The sequence below is a fragment of the Rhipicephalus sanguineus genome, chromosome 4 (genome assembly GCF_013339695.2).
Source record: "Rhipicephalus sanguineus isolate Rsan-2018 chromosome 4, BIME_Rsan_1.4, whole genome shotgun sequence".
Classification (NCBI taxonomy): domain Eukaryota; kingdom Metazoa; phylum Arthropoda; class Arachnida; order Ixodida; family Ixodidae; genus Rhipicephalus; species Rhipicephalus sanguineus.
The window spans coordinates 186275422-186296976 of record NC_051179.1 but is presented as its reverse complement, the minus strand read 5'-3'; the positions used below and the strand labels follow the sequence as shown (position 1 = coordinate 186296976).

Sequence of the window (21555 nt, the reverse complement as noted above, 5' to 3'; positions counted from 1 at the left end):
TGGAGCAGCAAAACTAGCTTTTGGAGCAGGTGCTCTGCCTTCAACAATTCATTCTGAGCCGAAAAATTCTTAAAAAAGTAATAAACATCAACCACAGCAGCGTCGACATCCGGGCCAACAGCACTCAAGCCGCGGGCAAATGAGTTGTGCACTTTGTGCAAGCAGCACTCTCCTACATCTATGATGTCAGGGTATGCTTCCTGCATCTTTTTTCTGAAGCTTTTCACTGCATTAGGGCCATCCGTAGAAATTCAAATGACATTTTTCTGCGGCAGGTCCATCACTGCTCTCCGCACTTCACTAGCCAAAATTTCCGAAGTCGCAGAGCCCAGCCGGAAAGACTGTAGGTGTTCCACAACTCGCTGCATTTTGTTGGAGAAATGCCTAACTATAACATCAAGTTGTTGGCACCTCTGTTCAGGAAGAGGGGTCTCGTCAATGCTAACAGAAAAAACCACATCCTGCTTGTTCAGCTCGTCAAGCACAAGTTTCTTGAAATATGGCCCGAGGCCATCACTAACTATGTAGGATGCCTTGAACCTCTTACAACTAAACTGCTTCGCTGTTTCGGAATCTCCAAATATTTTGGGAAACAAGGCAGTTGCTGTGTCGGCCCACGAGTATGGGATGCCCTTGAGAGTCATGCCAAGCACAGAGTTTCTGCGTTTGTCACGCGGTCACACTGCAAAACGTTCCATGGACTGCCGAATTCCAAAGTCGGCTGGATCGTTTTCGGCCGCTGCAGTCCACCTGAAGCGTCTCAATGACGACTGGTAGCATCAATGTGCCGTTTCATGGCTGCATGTCGCTTGACTGCTGCTACGCCATGTTGCCTACAGTTGATGCTTTGATTACAAAAAAAAACACAAAACGCAGTTCCTTCGTCCGCTTGACAACACCATATTGATATATTTTGTCTCCATTTTCATCACTCTCATGGAGAACGTCCGCGTACAGCGCGATGTCGCTCTCAATAGGGGAACTTTATGTAGTTAGTTTCATTTTCTGAAAGTCAGAGTACACCCCTTTGGCGCAGGCTTGGCGCAGAATCGCCAAATTTTGAGGAAATGTAGCAGGTTGTAGCAGCCAGGGCACTTTGGCGCAGTCTGGCGCAATTGGCGCAGCGGTAGCATCACTGCCATGGTCAAAAGAGCAACTGGCAGAAGCAGCTCAAATGGCCCTCTGCCACAAAACTATACGGCAGACAGGCTTTTTCCCAAGTGAAATGTGCTTCCTCACTGTAAATGTCTCACCAGATGGCACGATTCTGAGAAGTGTCTGGCACAGCCAGAATCTTTACTGCCTCTCTGCCTGCATTTCTGGAGGGTTGAAGAGTCTACAAAATAAGCTTACGCTCTTTTCCAGTGATAATCTTTTCAGTAATGCATGCACATTACTGTACGCACGGAGTGCGCAATCTTCACATGAAGTGGTGGCTAACCAATAAACCTTGATGTGCCCCCCGACGCACGCTGGCAAAAAAAAGTGTTCCACACTCGGCGCCTGGGCTACAAGTTGCACCGGCTAATGCTTCCAGGTATTAAGCACACATAAATAGCCTGCAAAAAAGTGGACGAGAGAGTGTCCTTCATCGTAGATCAAATGGTTGAGCACTGGACACGTAATTCAAAGGCCGTGGGTTCAGATCCCACCGAGATAAAGGGCGATTTTTCGTCCCCTTTAATTCCTTTCAATTTTAGTGAGAATCATTACACTACAATTAAGAAACCACAAATAATGTATCCCTTATGCTTTCCTTGGTTTAACCGTCTGTCAATTTCATTAGTTGCGTATAATACAGAAAACGAGCCTCTCAGTATTTTTGTACTTTCAAGTAAGTAAGTTAGTTGTGTTGTAGATGGATCTCGAATTGATGAAGCGTACTCTAGTTTAGGTGTTCCAGTCTAGAAGCTTACAGGGAATGCTCGTTAATGAAATGGGTCTCTAGTTGATAGTGCACGAAGGGTTACTTTGTTTTAGAGTAAGCACCACCTTACAGACCACATTCTAACAGTTTATTGGTCAGCTGCCCGCTCCTAAAAAAAGCCACGAGTCAAAAAGAATGTTCCAGATGAATCCATGGCCGCAAGCGGCATTGGCAATGGTCGCAAGTGGCACCACACAAGCACCCAAGAAAGTGGACCAAGAAGCAGTCACCACCATCACCACACAAAGCATACACTGTACACATAAGCGTGCACGGTGTGTTTTAGCTCCAGCAGGCAAGGATTTTTTTTTGTCCCCTTTTATTTCCTTTTGTCATAACAGTTACACTCCAATTAAAAACTGCAACAAGTGTCCCGTATGCTTTCCTTGGCTTTAGTAACTGTTACCTTCATACACACGAAGATAAAGTGCATTAACGCAGAGCCAACAATTTCTGTTAATTATGAAGAATGCCCCTTTGGTACCAACTAAAGCATTTAAACATCGCTGGCATGCCTCCTCAACATTTGTATACGGCACGTTTACCTTGACTGTATGCATGACTGTGCACTAAGCTCAATGTTTAAAGTGTAAAAGCTACACAATAGGTTAGAGGGAACAATAGTGGACAGCTAATCACAACCACCTGTGCTGCACAAGACCCCCCATGATCATTTCTGCATCGTCCAAATATCAGCTGGAGATCAAACTTAACAGCATAATACTGCCGTTCCCAAGTTGTGGCAGATCCTTGTGACAAATGTGCTCAGCAAACACCGTGTTTATTAAATGGCAGTAGAGGACACGGTAGGCAAGTGACCCTGACATGCTCTGTCGCTCTCTTTGAAGCGGCACACCTGTGCCGGTGAACGTGTTTTTGTTAATGCTCTTTTTTTTCAGAAAGAATGCACACATGCTTGCAATGAACACGAGGAAATGAAAAATGCCTCGATTCCAAAGTACAAATTTATGAATAGGCATCGTAAGAGTGCTGCTTATACACTCTCCTCTCGCACTCACTCAGACTGCAGGTCAGCACAAGGAAACTTCTCACTGGCATCGAAATGTTGTGCCTGCAGCAGCAGCCGTAATTACAACTAGAGCAACATGTGTGAGCCTCTGTTTATTTGCCATTTCTACTACGAGATTCAATGTCAACTACTCCCATGTCTCCCACATATATATCGGCCAAGAGAGCGGTCACACTACACCTAGGCTGGGAGTGGCCTCAATCTGGCAGGAGCCGTAAACATTTTTCTGTGTCCTGGTGCCCATCAACAACCAACCCATTTTTTTTTTTTTAGCTGTGATAAGCCTCCGCCTATCATTTGGGAAAACTGGAGGCAGTTTAAGCTTCACCTTCTAGAGTGGAACACTACGGCGTTCCACTCCACTAAGACGAGGTGGTCGTCGATAGGCCCAAGAACAACTTGACATAGATGCCCCACTCCCGGACGAGGAAGGCTGTGGCAGACAACAACGAATCCATCACAAGAGCACCGTGGCATAAGAAAAAGAATGTCTGTGCGAGTGACATTTTTGATAAGTAGCAAAGTAACAAATGCATGTCTTAAAGGTGATACGCGCACCTGTGCAGCGTATGTTTTGTTGATGCTGTGGCTGATGATGATGAACTACAGCTCTGCCCTCTGCAATGGAGTGGCAGGGCTTAAACCACCCACTCTTTCCGCAATTCACACAGTGTGACACCCGGTGCAATTTTACACTTCTGCCACACAAAATTTACGCGGTCGTGTTAAAGCGGCTGCGTCACAGACATTCTATTGTCAGGTGTTGGAGTCGGTTGTGAACAAAAAATAGGCGTTGTCTGTGAGTGAAAAGTTGAGATTGGTGCAAATATTAAAAATCAGAAATAATAAAAAAGTCACAGTTTCGCCGCAAGGGCGAAGCAATGAATGCGATAGCAAGAAACTAATGCTATACGAATTGAGGCTCGCCAATGGATACTTTCAGTTTGAACAGCGCTCCTGTTGCAAAGGCGGCCGAAGCAGCGAAGGAAACTAGCGTGCTTCAAGTGTCGAGCTGTGACACTTGATAGTTCGCGCTCATCTTCTGTTTGTTCGTTTAGCGGCGTCCCTTGAGCTCGAGTGACTTTCGTACGCTCCGTAACATGAGCGCGGGCATCACGGTGAAAGCGTGAAACATCCCTCTTCCCCTCACCACGAGAAAACCGCGCGAGCAGATAGCGGAAGGGCAAGGTTCTCCCTGTGCAAAGATAAGAAGAAAGCGAGCGAGCTCGCTGACGACTTTTAAATGCGCCCGTCGCGCTCGTAGCGCCATCTCGCCGGTAATGAAGAAACGCTTATAAGCGCGGGCGTCTCTGAGTCCGTCCAGCGGTAAAGGGTGTGTATATAACGCTTGCCGTTAGCTACGTGGAGGATCTCCGTTTCGTGGCGTAGTGGGTAGCACCACTCGCTGCGGAGCAAGAGGTCCCTGGTTCGATTCCACACTTCGGAAGCATTTTTCTGAATTATTTTTCTTTGGGGCTTTTATATATATATATACATAATTATACATATACGGTGCATGACGGCGGCGACGGCGATGGCAGAATTCAGCCAAGACTGTCCATATAATTGCTATCGCAATAAAACTACGGGTTTGAGCCAGGATTGAACCCAGGCCTTCTGCGTGGCAGTCGGGTGTCCCAACACAGAGCCACACCTCAGTCATACAGGCGTCATGTAGTGCGAGTAGTCATATACTTAAAAAAATACATCTATTACAGAAGAAGATAGTACGTATTATAGCAAATGTATCATACCAACATCACACTGAGCACCTCTTCATGCAGTACAACATCCCCACTATCTATTCCTTATACAATCCTTTCCTGCTTCGCATATGGCACTCCTACATAAACTCGGAAAATAGCGTATTCAACGAAATAGCCTGTCTACGTAAAAATACAGCTACCTATACTACTCGTTACGGTGAACTATGGTTTGTACCAATTTCAAGAACAAATTATGGCATGCAAATGATTAAAAACAGATCACCGAGATTGCTGAATTCACTTGAAAATGCTGGATTTCTAACCTCAAACATAACACGGTCTCAACTAGTTTCGCTTATTCGATCACTTTCATAGATTTTTTTTGTTGGACATTTTCTGCTGAACATTTGTTGAACATGTTTCTTGAGCACTTCTGTTGAAATGTCTGATATTTTTTGTTGGACATTTTTCCTGCTGTTCGAAGTTACCGCAACCTATGAGAAGTGTATACTGTAAGAAGTGTGTGATCATGCTGTCAAATCACATTGTCCGATAATAGACTCCTTCCATACCTGTACTAATAACTATGTATTTTACATTATTTTGTAATCTTTGCTCGATTGTGTAAGTGATGTCGCTCACTGTAGATGACATCCCGATTTTAAAACTCAATCACATCACCTATGCCATCTCCGCCAACGTTACTAGAACTCAGTTTCAAAGCTCCGTATCTCCGCCAGTGGAGGAGGGTGGTCCGAACGGCGGTCGCGACAACTAGCGGCGCTGCAGTTCCGTCTTGCGCCACTATCGGTGCGTCGTCTGCTGCCACAGCATAACGCTGCGGTCCGCCGCGCAGTTGCTCGCGGCAACTTATTGTACTAGTTAGGTGGATATGCATAAGGTCGTCTGTATGCATTGGCCCGCATGCGTTCTTCATTGATTGGCTAAGAATCGATGTTCGGTCTATATTGCCTTCTTGTTTATTTTGATGAGAAGTGTTTAGTTTGTAAACACTTTTTGTTTTATTTTGATGTATTCGGTTTGACCAGCAGGGACGCTTATCAACGCTCGACGCTGTCCGCGAAGCAGTGTTAGAGAAGCTTCGCGATTGTAGTAGATCGTTTTGGTAAGATTGCGCGCCGCACGCGAATGTTCCAGCTTTGTCGAGAGATAACGCCGCCACCTGCGATATCGCTGGAAAGTTCGATAGCGCCTGTATAAAAGCCGACGTGCTAGACCGCTTGTCAGTTGATCGACGGTCGACGCTCTGTTCGCCGCTATCAGTGTTTTGCTGTAGTTTGACTTTCACTTTCCCGGCCACTAGTTCGGCCAAATAAAGAGTTTCATCTCGGACCTGCTGACTGCTGCCTTCGTCGACGTCACGACCCTGTGACAATATTTGAGGTGTCTACATTGCGCTTAACTTCCAAGCATAGGAGTTTCTAAGCGAATGAGGGTTTCCAGCGTAATTTTCATAACTACCACTACAATTTTAGCCGCTGCCGTCTTATCTAGACCAAACACAACCCAACACATTTGTAAACGCCTTTATAATGTACAAAGAAGCGTACTTACTCGAGATACAAAAACGTTCTAGAAAAACTGTACTCATGTTGTCTACAATTTATTGAAAAAAACGTTCTCGAAAAACATCAGCAATGCTTTGCAATATGTTTACAAGACACGTTTTCGCGACGGTTAAGGGATACTGACCCAAAATCGGAAATTTTACGAGAACTATCTCGGTAAATGAATCTCAGTGTGCGATTACATCGATAGATGTCGTCTCTGGGCAATTTTTTTCAGCGGATAGTTGTATTTTCGATGTCTCATCTTTCTACGTCGCATCCTTATACGTGGCCTTAAACAATTGGAACAGATCGGCCATGATGTGAGCACCGAGCAGTTATTCGCGCGTACACTGTCGCTAGAAGAGTCAGTATTCAACTTCAGTTTTTCAACTTCACCGACAGATGTTCCATACCCGCAGCACTTCTACACTGTACGACAGCCGTTTGCGTTTCGTGCTGTAGCCGTTCACTACGCAGTTAAAACTGCTCGTCAACTACAATTATCTTTTGCACAAGTAAGTCTCCGTTCCCGAAGCAAAGTGTGGGATTGGGCTAGTTGGTATTCCATTATTAACTGCTCAGCGCAAAAAATTTGACACGGGTACACATAGAAAAGAAGAGGACTAGTGCTGGTCCTCGTATTTTCTCCGTGTCAATTCTTGCGCTGAGCAGCTCGTTTCCGAGCCGGCGAGTGTAAAATATTCCGCACATCTTGTTCGATACCTCGTCGTAAAATCTCTCGAAAATCCACTGCTTTGAAGGAATAGCGACAGCTGACAACTGATCGAAATGTCACTGTGTTTCAACTCTCAGTCTCGGTAGCGTAAATAGGTAATCGCCTGCCTTTCTTTTGCTTTGTATTTCTGGCGGCTCCTCCAAACTGGGCACTGGGCTTTCGTGGGACGCCGTGCGGTTTGGGGGGGAAGGGGGATTTGCGCCTAAACCCCGAACATTTTGGCTTTGAAATGTGGGGTGGAAGTGCTGGGAACGAGCGCGGCACGGCACCGGGGCGCGAATTCCCGCTTCCACGTGGATCAAAACTTCTTGTCCGCAACGACACGACGATAGTGCTTACAATGTCATCACTCTCAAATGAACGCCACAGACCCTGCATTTCGCAGTAACCTTCCTATCTTTGCGGTGCAAAGCTTGAATGGCGTAGGGTCTTTTGGAGGTCCGAAGAAGTGTCGTGAACGGAGTCGTCGGTGCGGTAGCCGCTCTTGCAGCCCGGCGCAAAAGAAAGTCGGCATACCGCACCGTGAATCTGTTCGCCCATCGTTACGCTTCGTACATCATGCACGTGTCTTCGTACAAGACGCTAAGCGCTGGTCAAGAACAGTCGCAAAAATGACGATGTGAACAAAACGCCAGACGTCGCTGTAACCCACGTGCGCTCGTACATCGGCGGCGCCGATCACAAGCGCCAGCCGCGGGAGCTAGACGGGACTGCAGCGCCACTAGTTCTCACGACCAGCCACGCGGACCGCCTCTCCGGCGGAGCTTTTAAACTGAGTTTGTTCTAGTAACGTTGATCTCCGCCACCTGCTGCCGCCATATAGCACCGGGGGCTAAGAGCTTCTCAAGCTGCCTATAGCAGCTTTCATCTTAGCCCCTGCCATTAGGTAACGACGTTTGCAATGGAAACAAATGAAAAAAAGAAAGCAAGAAAAGATGTAATATTACTTGACAGAAGTGTAGAATTACACCAGGCATCACACTATGTGAATTATGTAACGAGTGGTTGATTTAAAGGCCCACCCATTACAACATGCTCAGGCATAATCAATCATCAGCAACAGCATCAACAAAGTGTGCAGCTGCGTAGGCTTGTACACTGCCTTGCAGACATGTAGTGGGTAATTCAATGACACACGAAATGATGAAATATGGCGTAGTGGGCACTTCGCAAATGCACTTACAGCAGGCACCCCAAAAAGGTTTAAAATGGCCAATGTTACGAGCGCAGACATTCCTTTCTTGCAGTGCGGTTGAGGTGTCCGCCGAGCATAGCAGGCAAATGAGGAGGCAATGCTAATAGGGCCCGATCATACTATCGCATTCCCACTCTCGAAAGCGAAGCTCAAGGGCCCTCCAAGCTTTTTGGCAATAGTAATTACGTGGACACTCGAGGCACAGTTTTCCCGTTGCTGCAATGTTCCATATAAAGCCCCGCACAGCGTGCATTCTATGTGCGAACGAAAGCTTGTGAAGGCTGCAGACGGGTGCGGCAGCGACTACACCTGCTTCCATCTTCACGCTATTACAAGGGATCTGCATTTTCCACAGCACTCGACTGCCATGCGAGTACCTGGCTTCAATGCCCCGCTCAAACTGCGATTCTTATTCTTTGCATCCATTAGAGCTTTCTTAGTGGCAAGAAAGGCCGAGCGACTCTCTTCCAAGGTTATCCTATCAAGCACTTACTTCCAGTTTTCCAAGAATTCATAAAAGTCCTCTTGAAAAAAATTTGTGCAGCTAGCACCGAGTCGTGCAAACCTGGGGTCCGCAGCACAGCTGGTGGGCACCTAGCTAGTCCTGGCTAGGCATTTATATACCCTCTCACCTCTCTCCTTCGTATACTATACTATACATGGCTCTCTTTCCCCTCACCCTCACTTCCCTTTTGCACCCTCTGGCTACACTATACCATACAGGGCTACGCTTTGCTCTGCTAGCGTGGCTGGATAGCCGAGTGGTTACGATGCTCGCCTTGCAATCGTGGATGCGCAGGCGCAAATGTCACATCAATAAAATCTTCCCTCTCGCAATTTCTTCCTCTCACCCATCCGAGTTATTGCCTCCCACCCTGGACAATTGGTGCACATGTTCTGGGAGTGAAGAGGAAGAAGAGGAAGAGATCGCATGCCGTTTCATGATGATAGTTTTCTATCTATGACAAATGGCAAAGCTCGAGCATAACAGCTCTGCTGTAACAGATTACTTGATCTTCTGGTTCTATAGTTACATTGATGATATTGGAGTGTAACTTTACTTAAGATAAGGATAAAATTGTCAGGATAATTAATGAAATTGATGGATTGACCTCACCAAAACATTGTGAGCAGCTGGCATCGTTGAGAAGATCTAAACCACACGCTTCCTTTTAAGTGACCTCCAACATAGGCTTTGGCAAACTGGTATGAAATTGACGGTTTATTTATTTATTTATTTGTGGGACCCTCGGTACATTTTGTACATTGTAGAGGGGACGGGCGAAAATACAGTGCAAGAGCAATATAAATACAGGATTATTTGTAACAAACTACAGTGCAGGCAACAATACTACATAATAGTAAATTAATACACACAGGCAGTACACTTTATTAAATACACAATGAAAATTAAATACACAAAGTGCACACTAAACAGACAATGTACACCCATAAACACGTAATTATACCTGTTGGTACAATTCATTACTTCAGTTAATATGTACTGATGGGCTAGTTGGTGAGCTATGATATTTGATGAAGCAGCGCACGAAAATGACACAAACACATAAAATGTGTCAAACACATAAATGGAACTAATGTGTTTGTGTCATATGTGTGTGGTTTTGTCCTTTTGTGCACTGCTTCATCAAATATCATTACTTCATGTTGATTAGTGCATTGTTAAAACTAGTGGTGCCAGTGATGCTTACTGATGATGCGTAGATTATTCCAATGGAATGAGGTCCAAGGAATGAACGATTATCAAGTATGAATTACATTAACTTTATGTACGTGATCACTATGAGCTGAATAGTAAGGCGCAGGGTGCGTCCAAAGAGAGTGAATGGATGCGTTGTGGTAATAGATTTTATGAAAAAATTTAAAAAGCTGTGAAGAGCTGACGGTGGTATCTTCATTATTACAACACTAGCAGTGAGATGACAGTTAGCCAGGATGGAACAAACGGAGCAATTTTGTACTGATTTGATTTCATTAATTAATGAGACTTGATGAGCATCCCAGATGAATGAGGCATGTTTCTAACTGGGGGGGGGGGGACGTAGGTTATATACGACAGTCGTTTTAAACAATTTTTTTTTACGTATCCCAATGAGCGGTTAGCTTTATATATTATGTACTGTATATGCTGCTTCCAAGAAAGGTCATAGGTAATTTGAATGCCTAGATAGCGGTAACTTGTGGTTCAAGTTGAGAGTTTTACTAAGGAGAAAGCCTTGGATGCCTCATCAAGCAAGAAAAGTGACTGGTGGCAGCAGCGACGACACAAACGATGCAAAAAGGTCACGTGATCAGAGATTATGTCTTGATGACATTATGATGTGGTCATGTCATCACACAAGATCCTCCCGTGGTCACAGCTGTGCCCATCCTGGAGGCACAGCTTTGAACAGAAAATAATTTTTGAAATTCCCCATTGCTGTCAATGGGGAAGTTCACTGAGGAAGTTGCCATATCAGCAAGTGGGAACATGAAAAATTATTTTCTTGCTTCAAACAAAAAATGTTATGATAAAAGTTGCCAAATAAGAAGAACTGCTTATTTGCTTTCAACTGAAGTACAACGCTGATTTTTAATTGGAGCACCATGTGATGCAAATTTCATCTCAATGTAGGCCAAAATGAAGATTTTCTCAAATTTGTGACCATTTCTTGCAAGCTTTACAAACTACAGTGGTTGGGAAATGTTTTCATCACGGAATACACCTCCCAGAGAGTGAGTATTGATTACTCCGATTTCACACATTGCACAATTTTACAGGGGGAAAATGCAAACATGGAACATTTTGGCAAAATTTCTGGAGGCAGGGAAGTTGAGATAATATTTGAATGCAAACAACTTAGACACAAATGCCTTTGCTTAATCAGTTTGGGTTAATTATTAGGCAAAGGCATTTGTGTAAGGTGTTGAAACAAGAAATGATACAAGAAAGGGAGTAAGTGCTGAAGGTCATGACGCGAGCGTCACGTAACTTCTTTCCCCCGTGCCACCCTCCTGCTTAGAAAGCAGTTACAGCGTGCAACAAATCTCTAACTCCGCTCGTACTTGATGGATTCTAAAAATTTTTGCAGCAGTCGATTCGTAAGCCAATGAACTCCTTTAATGGAGCCATTCGACGATTACTCAGAAAAGTGTTGCAGGGACCCTGTACGGTGGGCAGCAGAGAAAGATGCATGTTGGCGTTCATGGAAGCAGCATCATCTTTTCCAGCCCATTAATGTCAGCTCTCTCAATGTCCAGTGCAGGTGCAAAAGAAGAACTCATTTGCGTCGCTACAGATTCCAACTTTGTCACCACAAGCAGGTGACAAATGCATTCGACATCGGGCCTTGTTGCGAGCATGAGAGCATGATACGTATTCTTCGTCAGAAGAGCTTAATGCACATGGAGGCAAATAAACAGTAGCGCAAAACTGCAGGATTTATGAGAATGAAACAACTGAGCACACTGCAGCCTATTCAGGGTGTAATGCCCAGTGCCTCTTGTGGCAGCTCTGCTGAGAGGCGGGTCGGAGAGGGCTGCCACAGACCACCTCTACTTAGAGGAGGCACTGCTCATGGATTACGGCTGGCAGTTTTGTCACTGTCTGTTCTAACATAAATATACATAATATTGTGCTAGCTTTGGTTCAGGCATCTGAAGTGAAGCGAACAATAAAATCCTTGTCCGGCAAGTAGTGCCAACAATAAAGTTTATATAAGTAACGGAAAAATAAGAACACGTATACAGTCAGAAGACGGGGCCCAAGGAACTAGACAGATAACTCGTAAATGCATTTAGCCAGGCTAGTAGGCATTCATGCATTGGTATTCATGTTTTGTATTCAAGTGTGAAAACAGTTGTCTGTCTGCTGCCAAATAGGGGCAGAGGCCTTTGGCAAGCCACTATAAGAGCGGCTTTTCGCTCCTAAGTGTTTTGTTTTGAAGATGAATTCTGAAATAAAGGAATGTACTGATTGAATGCTTCCACAATACTAGCAAACTGGACAAAGACTGCACGGAAAGAGACGGGACAAGCGCTAGACCACTCTTCAGGGCAAACAACAAAATCTTTGTCCGGCAAGTACTTGATACAAGTGAGGGAAGGATGAGAACGCATAAACGGCGAAAATAACTTCATCGCCGTGACTACTGGCCGGTCAGGGGTTTTGTTGTTCGGTCTAGCGGTTGATTGTCTCATGTCTTTCTGTGTAGTCTTTGTGTGTGTTTGCTATTACTGCGGAAGCATTCCAGCGAAGCATTTGTAAACCATAGGGTGTTCTGCTGAGGCTCTAGAAAAATATGGCAAGTTTTTATGGTGTTCTTTAAGTGTGTGGCATACAGAGCTTGCTGCCTCGAGATACACCGCCTATCCTCATAAGCTATCTCTTTAGAAATGTAATAAATAGCATTACTTTTGTCTCTACCTTCCTGTATCGCAATAACTATGACTGAAATTGCTTGAATAACCTTCGCATAACAGGTTTCAGTTAAGCACGAGGAGTGCCGTTTCAGTATTGTGCTCCCGGGACGACTCGATTATTCCGCAAAGCCCCGCAACGTCCACCAAAGGTGTATTAAAACGCTGCGAGGAGTGATGGCAATGCGGAAAACGGGCTCCACAACGGCGCTCGATCCCACCAACAAAAGCGCGCACATCCAAGCCAGTCCACCTGCAAACGCAGCGCACACAGCCCGACTCTCATCGAATCGGTCTGCGTTCAGGAAAGCCTTATAACCTCGGGACTTTTTCCTCATGCAGCTCGGCCAACGAACCCGAGCACGGGACATTGTGCTGGCGTGCCCCCTCGGATGACGTTCGCTTTCCTCAAAGGGCGCTCGATTAGTTAGGCACGTCCTAACTCACCCGATAGGATGGTGAGGAGAAGCCGGAATGCTGCTTCCGAGGATCCCAAGTAGGCGGCCACCTGGCCCAACATGCCCGGCGCGGTCATGATGCGGCACGCGGTCGAGCACCCACCGCCAGCGAGCACGTCACGCGGGGAGAGCTCCTCAAGAACAACACCGGCGGTGACGGGCGGACGTCGTGGTCATGCACAAGCGCGTAGCGCACTGCTGCAGCGCTGACGAAGAAACCTCGGAGAGCGAACGTAGCACGGGCCGCACCAACCGTACCACCACTGCATGTAATGCATGAGCAGCCAGAGCAAGCAGTGTTGCCAGCTTACGCTGCCCAGAAATCGCTGAAATGTTCCAGACTGCGTCCTGCTCTGCGAAAACAAAAACAAAAAAAAGAGAGAAAAAGAAGCGGCGACGAGCGCCGCGGTGGCAGCAGTGGAACTAGGAAGTGGAGGGGACTGTAGCTCAAATGAGCTGTCCGTATTCCTCCCTCGCGGTTGCGCAGATCTCTGCAATAATGACAGAAAACATCGCACTAAACAAACACGCGCGTTCAAACTGCGGGCGTTCGACTGGTAATTGACATTCCACACCGTCGCGAAGTAGAGCGACGCATGCCACTCCGGAACGTCAAAGACATGTTCTCGCTAGATTTACGTCAAATGTCTGAACGAGTCCGAAAAGTAAAAGTGACGCGGCCACGTGGTAAACGATGATAATTTAGTGATGCCCTGTCTCTTTGCGATGGGGCATAGAGTTTCTTAAACTCTATGCGATGGGGGATAGAGTGTCCAGGCGTTGAGGAGAGGAAAACACACACACAAGGAACTAGGCACTACAAAATCTACAACACGACTGCTGAGGCTAGAAAAGCCTTGTTTAGCCTCTAGTTCAGGGGAAGAGGGAAGCTTGAAGAGATGAAAAATTCGTGAACACGGGGCGACGCTGGAACCGACGTTCCCGTAAGCGGACTTGCCTCTACAAGGCTGCAGCCAATAGAACTCTATGGCTTACGGGCTTACGGGAACGTCGGCTCCAGCGACACCGCTAATTTTTTTTTGCTTAGCCTCTGTAACACCAACGCGCATTTTCTGCATAGTCTCGCGACCATAACGTTTTTTATGTGAAACTTTATGCTCACGACCACTAATGCGAGCAAAGTTTCGGTTTCTATTCTACTTATTGGCGGACATTTGACAACTCCTGTTGGCAACCAGGGTGTCAATGGCGGCGTCCTTAGAGCGGCGGTATCATGGCGCCGAGCGTCGGGTAGACAACGGCAGGATGGCGACAGTCGAGTACGATCTCAACACGTCGGGGGGCCTGATGCCCGTAAGTAGGCGACCAGGGATGATGCCCGGTGCACTGCTCTCACTGCACTCGTTGGTGCGCGCAGCAAATCCAGGCACTGATCGCTCCCCCGACGAGCGAAGAGCGCAAGCCACCCGTGCGCTGCCACCGTCCTGCGGGCCGCGCCGTCAACCACGACTGCTGCGACAGCTGCAAAGAAGGCGGAGACCTCATCTGCTGCGACAGATGCCCTGCGACGTTCCACCTGCAGTGCCAGTGAGTTGCGCGACGCCCCTTGTGGCGATGCTGCCCAGGTCTGGTCGAACCTTACTTGGCATCGGTTATGCTCTGCTCCTTATGATGCCGCCTTTTGTCTAGGATGCGCTGTGGCTTCTCGGTCAATCCACCTGGCCAGTGTGGGCATACTCTGACCGTGAAGGTTTAAGATAACTTTACCACTTTCGTTGGCATTAACGACGCAGCGACGGTCATATGGAGGAAGTGTTACTCCTTTGCACCTACGTTTGCAGATAATCAATACTCAAAGCTGCGTGTCATTTTCGGCATTACCAGCAAAGCGGCTCGCAACTGCAGCACCCAGTGTGACACAGTGTCCATCTGTGCCACCTTCACGCTTTCGTTACCGTGGGAAAACGGGCAACTTTTCGTAGGTTCTTGTAGGTATTTTTTTGTAATAAGTAATACATTGGTTATACTGTAATGCAATACATCAATAGAAAGCTAAGTAAATGTGCTTTTGACGTGTTTCAGTTTTAAAAACTGAACTTGGAAAGTAATATGCAGAAAAAATCGTTGAAGGCAACATTTCTTGGAAACTTGAAAGAACATTTGCAGTTGTATGCTTACTACATAAAAGAAGTAGATCTGAAAAATATTCTGGAATATACAAATTGTTTAGATAGGAGACATCTACCTAACAGAAAAGTTTCCCCGACCTAGCTCAACAACTGCACGAGTTACACTTATTTCAGCAAAGCTTCAATTTGGGCTAGTTGGTACGGCATAGCAATGTAAATGCGCTGAATGAAGCACAGACGAGAAACGTAACAGGGGACAGGACAAGTGGTCCTGTCCCCTGTTACGTTTCTCGTCTGTGCTTCATTCAGCGCATTTACATTGCTACACTTATTTACTTGTTGCCTAGTAGAAAGTGCCTTGTTCAGCCACGTTGCACAGTTTTTTCTTTTTATTGCACAAATTTCTCACGCGCAGAAGCACAGTAAATATCAGTAAAAAGGGAAAGGAATGGGCTATTGAACCATGTATATATGTACAAATTGCGCTCTATTGTTGCTCAAGAAAAAAATCTTAACTGCGAAAGTACAGTGTCGCAGATGGCGTCAGAACATCATTAGGTATCACTTCACTACACAAAAAAATATATGGAATTGTATAATCACTGCTGCTAGAAGCAGCCAAATGATCGCTTCCAGGTGCAACAGAATCACCAGAAAGGCGTCATTCGCACGAGGGACCGGCAACAGAAGCGTCTGCCACAAGGGTGTAGCCAGAAATTTTTTTCGGGGGGGGGGGGGGGTTAAACCACACTTTATGTATGTCCGTGCGTGCGTTTGTATGTGCGCCTGTATATATACACCTGCAAAATTGAAAAATTTCGAGGGGGTTTGAACCCCACCACCTTCCCCCCCCCCTTGGCTACGCCCCTGGTCTGCCATGTTCGTAAACTGACAGAGCTAACCGCTAAAGTGACTTTAGGAACCGCCGCTTAAAATCGCCGCCGCACATGCACAGGGGGAAAATACAAACTACACAAAAAAATGAAAGATTGGTACCTAGAGAATACGACAGATGGCGCAGCAAGTCCATAGGAGCGCTCATATTTTAAAAATTGCTTGTGGCACGTATGGGTCACCGGTGACCCATGTTCTGCAGACATAGTAACGAAAGAGTTAAGATGTCGCCTGAGTTTTACCATGCAACATTTCATTTGATGTTGCAGTGGGCCCTTGGATTAGGGGCACCAGCCTGCCGAACAAACTCCATTTTAACCCCCATATTTTCTGCGGAGCACTGGGGTACGAGCGTGTCCGATGTCTATACATAGTGAAGTTTTTTCTACTACTTACTCAACCATCGTAACTTTTCTTTTTATTATGGCAGAACATCTTATAGATGGTACTTGCAAAATTTTGTGAGGGAGGAAAGGGGCCTCTTCATGATGCATGCTGGGATGTTCGTATGTCAGCATTGCTTGCAGTTTGTTTGCATCAAAATGTTGCCACAGGAATGGGTAGTTGAAGCTGCGACATCGACCAATGAAAATGAATTACTCCTATGGGGTTATACAAGTGGCAACACATGAGGGCATGTGGCTGCTCATTGAGCGAGTAGGTACGTCTGCTTCTGCCTTCACTATAAAGCTGTTTGTCTAGTACTATACACTGTGGGTTGTACGGTGCCTGATGCAGGAATGCAATAGAAGTGCAACTGCACACACTTGTTGCCAACAGCTGAAAGCTGCATTTATTCACATGCACGCCATGACTTTGCAGCAACAGGCTATGCCATCCGTTGTCGCTCGCATAATAGTGGATATGCAAGCAATGTAGTCCACTCGTGAGGGGTCGCCACATTTTCCCTTCTCAGCCTGAAAGGTGTGAGGCAATTGTAAGGCCAGCCTTTCGGGCTTATCGACAATTTAGCTAGACATAGTACAGTGAGCCGGTTTATCCGTCGGCTCTTCTCATGTAGATGAGCCCATTGGTTCTGCATTAGTGTCTTCACAGGAAGACGGGGTACTATTGCTTGGCATTGGGTTAAAGGACTCCTTCAATTCTACTGCACCACTCCTGCTGATGTTTCAGTTATGTACGACCAAGGTCTTTGCAATGAGCTTGGCGCTTGGGTGACACAAGAGATATCTCGCACATCTTCTGCTGGCTCCAAGGAGTGCAACATTTGAACAGCATGATGCGTGCTGATATTACATCCTTGCTTTCTCTTGACTGTCTTGTCTTTCTTGCTGGACTTGGAGAAGAACAGCCGCATTGGAATCAGTGCGCCGTTAAATTTGAAAACTATTGTCTTTGAATGTCTGATCATCAGTTGCTGCGGTTTAACACTGGGTGATTCTCGGATAATTCATAAGAGCCAGGCGAACGACCTGCGACTTTCAGACTGTATTTTTCACGCTATGCACCACGTGCACCGTGTGCTTTACTTCCTCGTCAGCTTGTAGGTGCCGTAGACCATAGAGTTTCCTACAATACTTACTAGAGGGAACTCTGGCGCTAGTGTCTATGGGAGCTGCAATGCATCGCGCTTCAGCCAGCATGGGAATCATGGGTAGTACACGGATTTGTCTAAACTTCGTTCTTTCGGCTCCGTTTGGCTCCACGTCGCCTGCATCCGCTTTGTCGCAAAACGAAGTTCAGCAAAAATCAGCAGTTTCACTTCACCACTTTAACTTCTTTAGGCTCACCGATTCAAATCTGGTCACGAAGTTCACAACGATCCATTCTTTTATCCGAAAGAAAACCAAAACATAGCAATAAACAAAGCCACAAGTGCGTTCGAAGCCCACAAGCACGAAGACTAGGCAAATCCGTGTACTACCCATCATTCCCATGGTGGCTGAACGATCGCAGCGCCAGAGTTCCCTCTAGGTCATTTTAGGAAACTCTATGCCGTAGACTTCATGCAGAAGGCCAAACAAAGCGTTTGGCCTGCATATTGCAAATCGGTTCTGTAGAATCCCTCAAGGGTTCAGAAAGGGAAATTGACAACCACCCGTTAGTAGCACACGGATTTCTCAGAAATAAAGCCTCCCAGTTGCCGAAAAATTCATCCTGGTCTGGGGATCGAACCCGGGTCTTTAGCTCAATTGGTAGAGTGGCTCCTCCGAACTAATAGGCTTTATTTCTGAGAAATCCATGTGGCTTTGTGCTACAAACCGGTGGTTGTCAATTTCCCTTTCTTAGCCAAATGCTTTGCTAAAGACTACGTATGCTTCAGCAACAAATTGGGTCTCATTGTCAGACCACGGGGGTAGTATAGCAAAACGAGCACAGCAACTGTTTGTGGCTGCTGTCACTGTAGATCACTTCCGGCAGCTGCAAGAAGTAGTCAACTGGGATCACTAATCACTTGCCTTTGATCTCGAAAAGGTTTATGCCTACTCGCTCCCATGGACCATTGGATGTATGAGCAGACATGAGAGGCTCATTGTGCTGGATTACCATTTGTGAGCAGCCAGTGCAAGCGATCACCATATTTTCTATTTGGATGCTGGTTCACACACTGGGGCCTTGCATCTTCTGATGCTCTGACATATCTTGTGAATGTTGAGCAGCAAAGCTTTTCTTAAGCAGCAGTACTTTTACTACAAAGAAGATGCCTTGCTCTTTGCAGTAGTTGCACTGTAGTTGAGATACTTACAATAAATGTTCTGGCCAGCCATCTTTGCACAATGTTAGAAGACCCACACAGATGACATTCTCTGGATGGTGTTTGAGGTGTGCATCAGCAGTCATTGTTGTGGCTTCTTTGACTTCCATAACTTGGTTTTCCTTTGATGCATCCGCTAGAGCATGCAACAAGGTATCTGCAGTAGCCAAGAGTTTTCCCAAGCCTCAGTATCCCACTTGATACCACCAACGCCTCCTTCTGGCACCTTGTTGCAGGCTGTGCAGTACCCAGTGCTTGAACACAATACAAGCACATGTTCATTACTAACTACGGAAAGCAGCACGCATGCCTTGCGTGCATGTGGGCAGGATGGGCCAGGGACACATCCTGTCATAGCTTATGCAACAGTGGACACATAAGCTACGTAGTCTACTTGCGAGGGGTTGCTACACTACACATTTGAGATCATGATGCATGCATGTTGTACCACATTGTAGCTCTGCAGTAACCTTACTCTTCTTGACTGTGCTCAGCTGTACGACATGGCATTATTATTTCACTGTATTTTGGGACAGCTGAAGCTAATCGTGAGCAGCAGAGGATGTTTTATTTTTCTTTGCCCGGATTTACAGGCAATAAAACTCGTCCATAAAACAGGCAGGAAAAATGCAGCAAACGCTGTACTTTTGATGTTGCAAGTTTTGCGCATGCAATTTATTTCTCGTTAAAATTGCGACTCAGTAGTTTTAGGATGGAACACCAACTAGTGATCTCTTTGACTGTGCTAGTGACCCTCCGTTGGACGAAGAGAGCCTGCCCTCGGGAGAATGGATCTGCCATCGGTGCACCGTGATGGCCGCTGGCAGCGGTGACTCGGCCGGCAGCAGCAGTGAAGCAAGCAGTGCACTGCACACGCTTGTCGCAGCTGCCTCGCTGCTCAATGCGCAGCAGTTTGAGCTCCCAAATGAGCTGTCCTGCCACATCGCCCTGCCTGGAAGCAGCAAACGTCCGCGTCCAGTCCGCGGACGGCGGCACGACCTCGAACCACCCGTGCCCTTGCCCTTGCGAGTGTGCTTCACCTGCCGCAGGTGAGCTCTGGCATGGTTGCTTTCCCACCTACTCCACTTGAACACTGCTCACAGATGAGACAAGGACAAGTGCAGACTTCCAACTGAAATTTATTGCAACAACATACAAATATATAGTCTATACAAGATAAGAACAATAAGATTATACTGTGAAGGGGGAAAGTACAGAGAAACTGCAAAAACTAAGGCGGACCATTTCGTGCCGGTGAATCCAGGTAAGTCAGTTCATTATTGGATAGGAACATTGAAGGTTAACTGGCACAGCTTGCTTCAGCTATTGTTGCAGCCTCAATGATAATTCTGGTACCGTCACGAGGGTGAGCCGCAAGAACACGTGTTTTCTCGAACTGAGCCTGGCAACCACAGCCTGGTAGCCACATAAAGAACTGGCTTATCTGGATTCATCGGCATGTGGTGTTTCGCCTTAGTTTCTATTGGCCGTGAGATCGAGCGGAGTTGCTGCCTAGTGGCTTCTGGCTGAACCGCGCCTAGTGTGGATTGCTCCATGCGCCTTCTGCTAGCCCCGTTGTATTTGCATGTGCACGTACGTCATGCATATTCTCAAAAGGCGGTTTGTTCCATTGCGTTAGTGCAACTTTAACCGCTCGTATGTATGCCTAACACGATGTAAAGAAGCATTTGGCCTTGATCGGCTGTATATGTACTGTAATAAGATCAGAGAGTGCACATGTCGAGAGTGCTGTGTGTTGTCGTCGTACCCTCTGTTCACGAGAGTCATATCAGTGTAGGTGCCGCTCTGTGGTTCAAGCGCATTGCAAAGTGCACTTGACGTTGCCCTAAAGATGAAAAGTATTAAATCTCATGTGAATATAGCCTTTGAGTGGCGCGGTGGTAAAAAAAAAAGGCTCGCATGTACTTCAGCGTTGTGGTTAGGTGTTGTTTATACGTTACGCGACGAGCTTTAGTTGTGTACGGTCCTGGTCTCACTAGAGAGAAATATTTCTGCTAAGTCATGTCTGACACTTCGGTACTTAAATTGTCCCCTAAAAAGAACAGAAAATGAAATGACACGGAAATCGCAAAACTGAGTTGCCTTGCGCAATTTTAACTTGTGGCGAAATTTATACAAAAACACCCGTCTACTTAGGTTAAGGTGCGCGTTAAAGAGCGCTGATGGTCAAAATTAATCCAAACGGCATAATATACATTTATGTCGTAGTAATTTCACGCGAAGCCACATCTTTTTTTCTTTACATTATCTTGAGCGTTAGTGTTGCGTTGTTTAGATTAACGGAAGGCAGCGTACATTATTCTTATGAAAAAATGTACTTTGGTCCTGTGAAATAACTGGACCTTTGTTCCATTGCTGCCGTGCAAGTAATCAATCGAAGAAATTTCCTTGCTGTACAGTTACCTTTGTGTACTGTTACTGGAATAAAAACAAGCGTGTGCATGTTAAACGTCTCCGTAGCGCTAAAGCGCTGTCAGCCACGCAGCTTTCCTCAGTAAACCTATCAACTGTCGTACATTTCAAGGGGAACTGAATAAGAAATGCCGATGAATATTTGAGCACGCAGTGCACAAAGTGCTATTTCAACTCATCGTGCAGGAGTACGGGCTTTCTTTTTGTTGAGGGGCAACCAAATGAACAAGAAGTAAATAGTTAATTCAGTCGCGCTATATAGCAGTGCGCAGTAGGTGGAACATTAGCTAAACATGTAGAAATAAAACAACAAGAAAACGTCACCCATTGCGAAAACGCCGACTGTCGCCGAAGGCGAGCAACCCGTTCGTTGGCAGAAT

The 21555-nt window shown here is 46.1% G+C and overlaps 2 protein-coding genes across 10 annotated transcripts in view; one reads left to right on the top strand and one right to left on the bottom strand.

The window, feature by feature from the left end:
* LOC119390967 (lysophospholipid acyltransferase 5) overlaps positions 1-13326 on the bottom strand; it is a 129518-nt gene extending 116192 nt beyond the window's left edge. For 6 of the 9 annotated variants that reach the window (XM_049414996.1, XM_049414995.1, XM_049414994.1 and 3 more), the window contains exon 1: positions 13032-13326. In XM_049414996.1, the coding sequence (XP_049270953.1) occupies positions 13032-13119 (88 nt within the window). In that variant the 5' untranslated portion in view covers positions 13120-13326. The remainder of the gene's footprint in view (positions 1-13031) is intronic. The other 3 variants (XM_037658680.2, XM_049415000.1, XM_049415001.1) reach the window with 1 other exon arrangement.
* Positions 13327-14213: 887 nt separating this feature from the next.
* The window catches only part of LOC119390966 (PHD finger protein 12-like), an 86919-nt gene continuing 79577 nt past the window's right edge, over positions 14214-21555 (top strand). The window contains 3 exon segments of the mRNA XM_049414993.1: positions 14214-14356; positions 14421-14590; positions 19492-19791. Coding sequence (XP_049270950.1) covers positions 14249-14356; positions 14421-14590; positions 19492-19791 — 578 coding nt within the window. The 5' untranslated portion in view covers positions 14214-14248.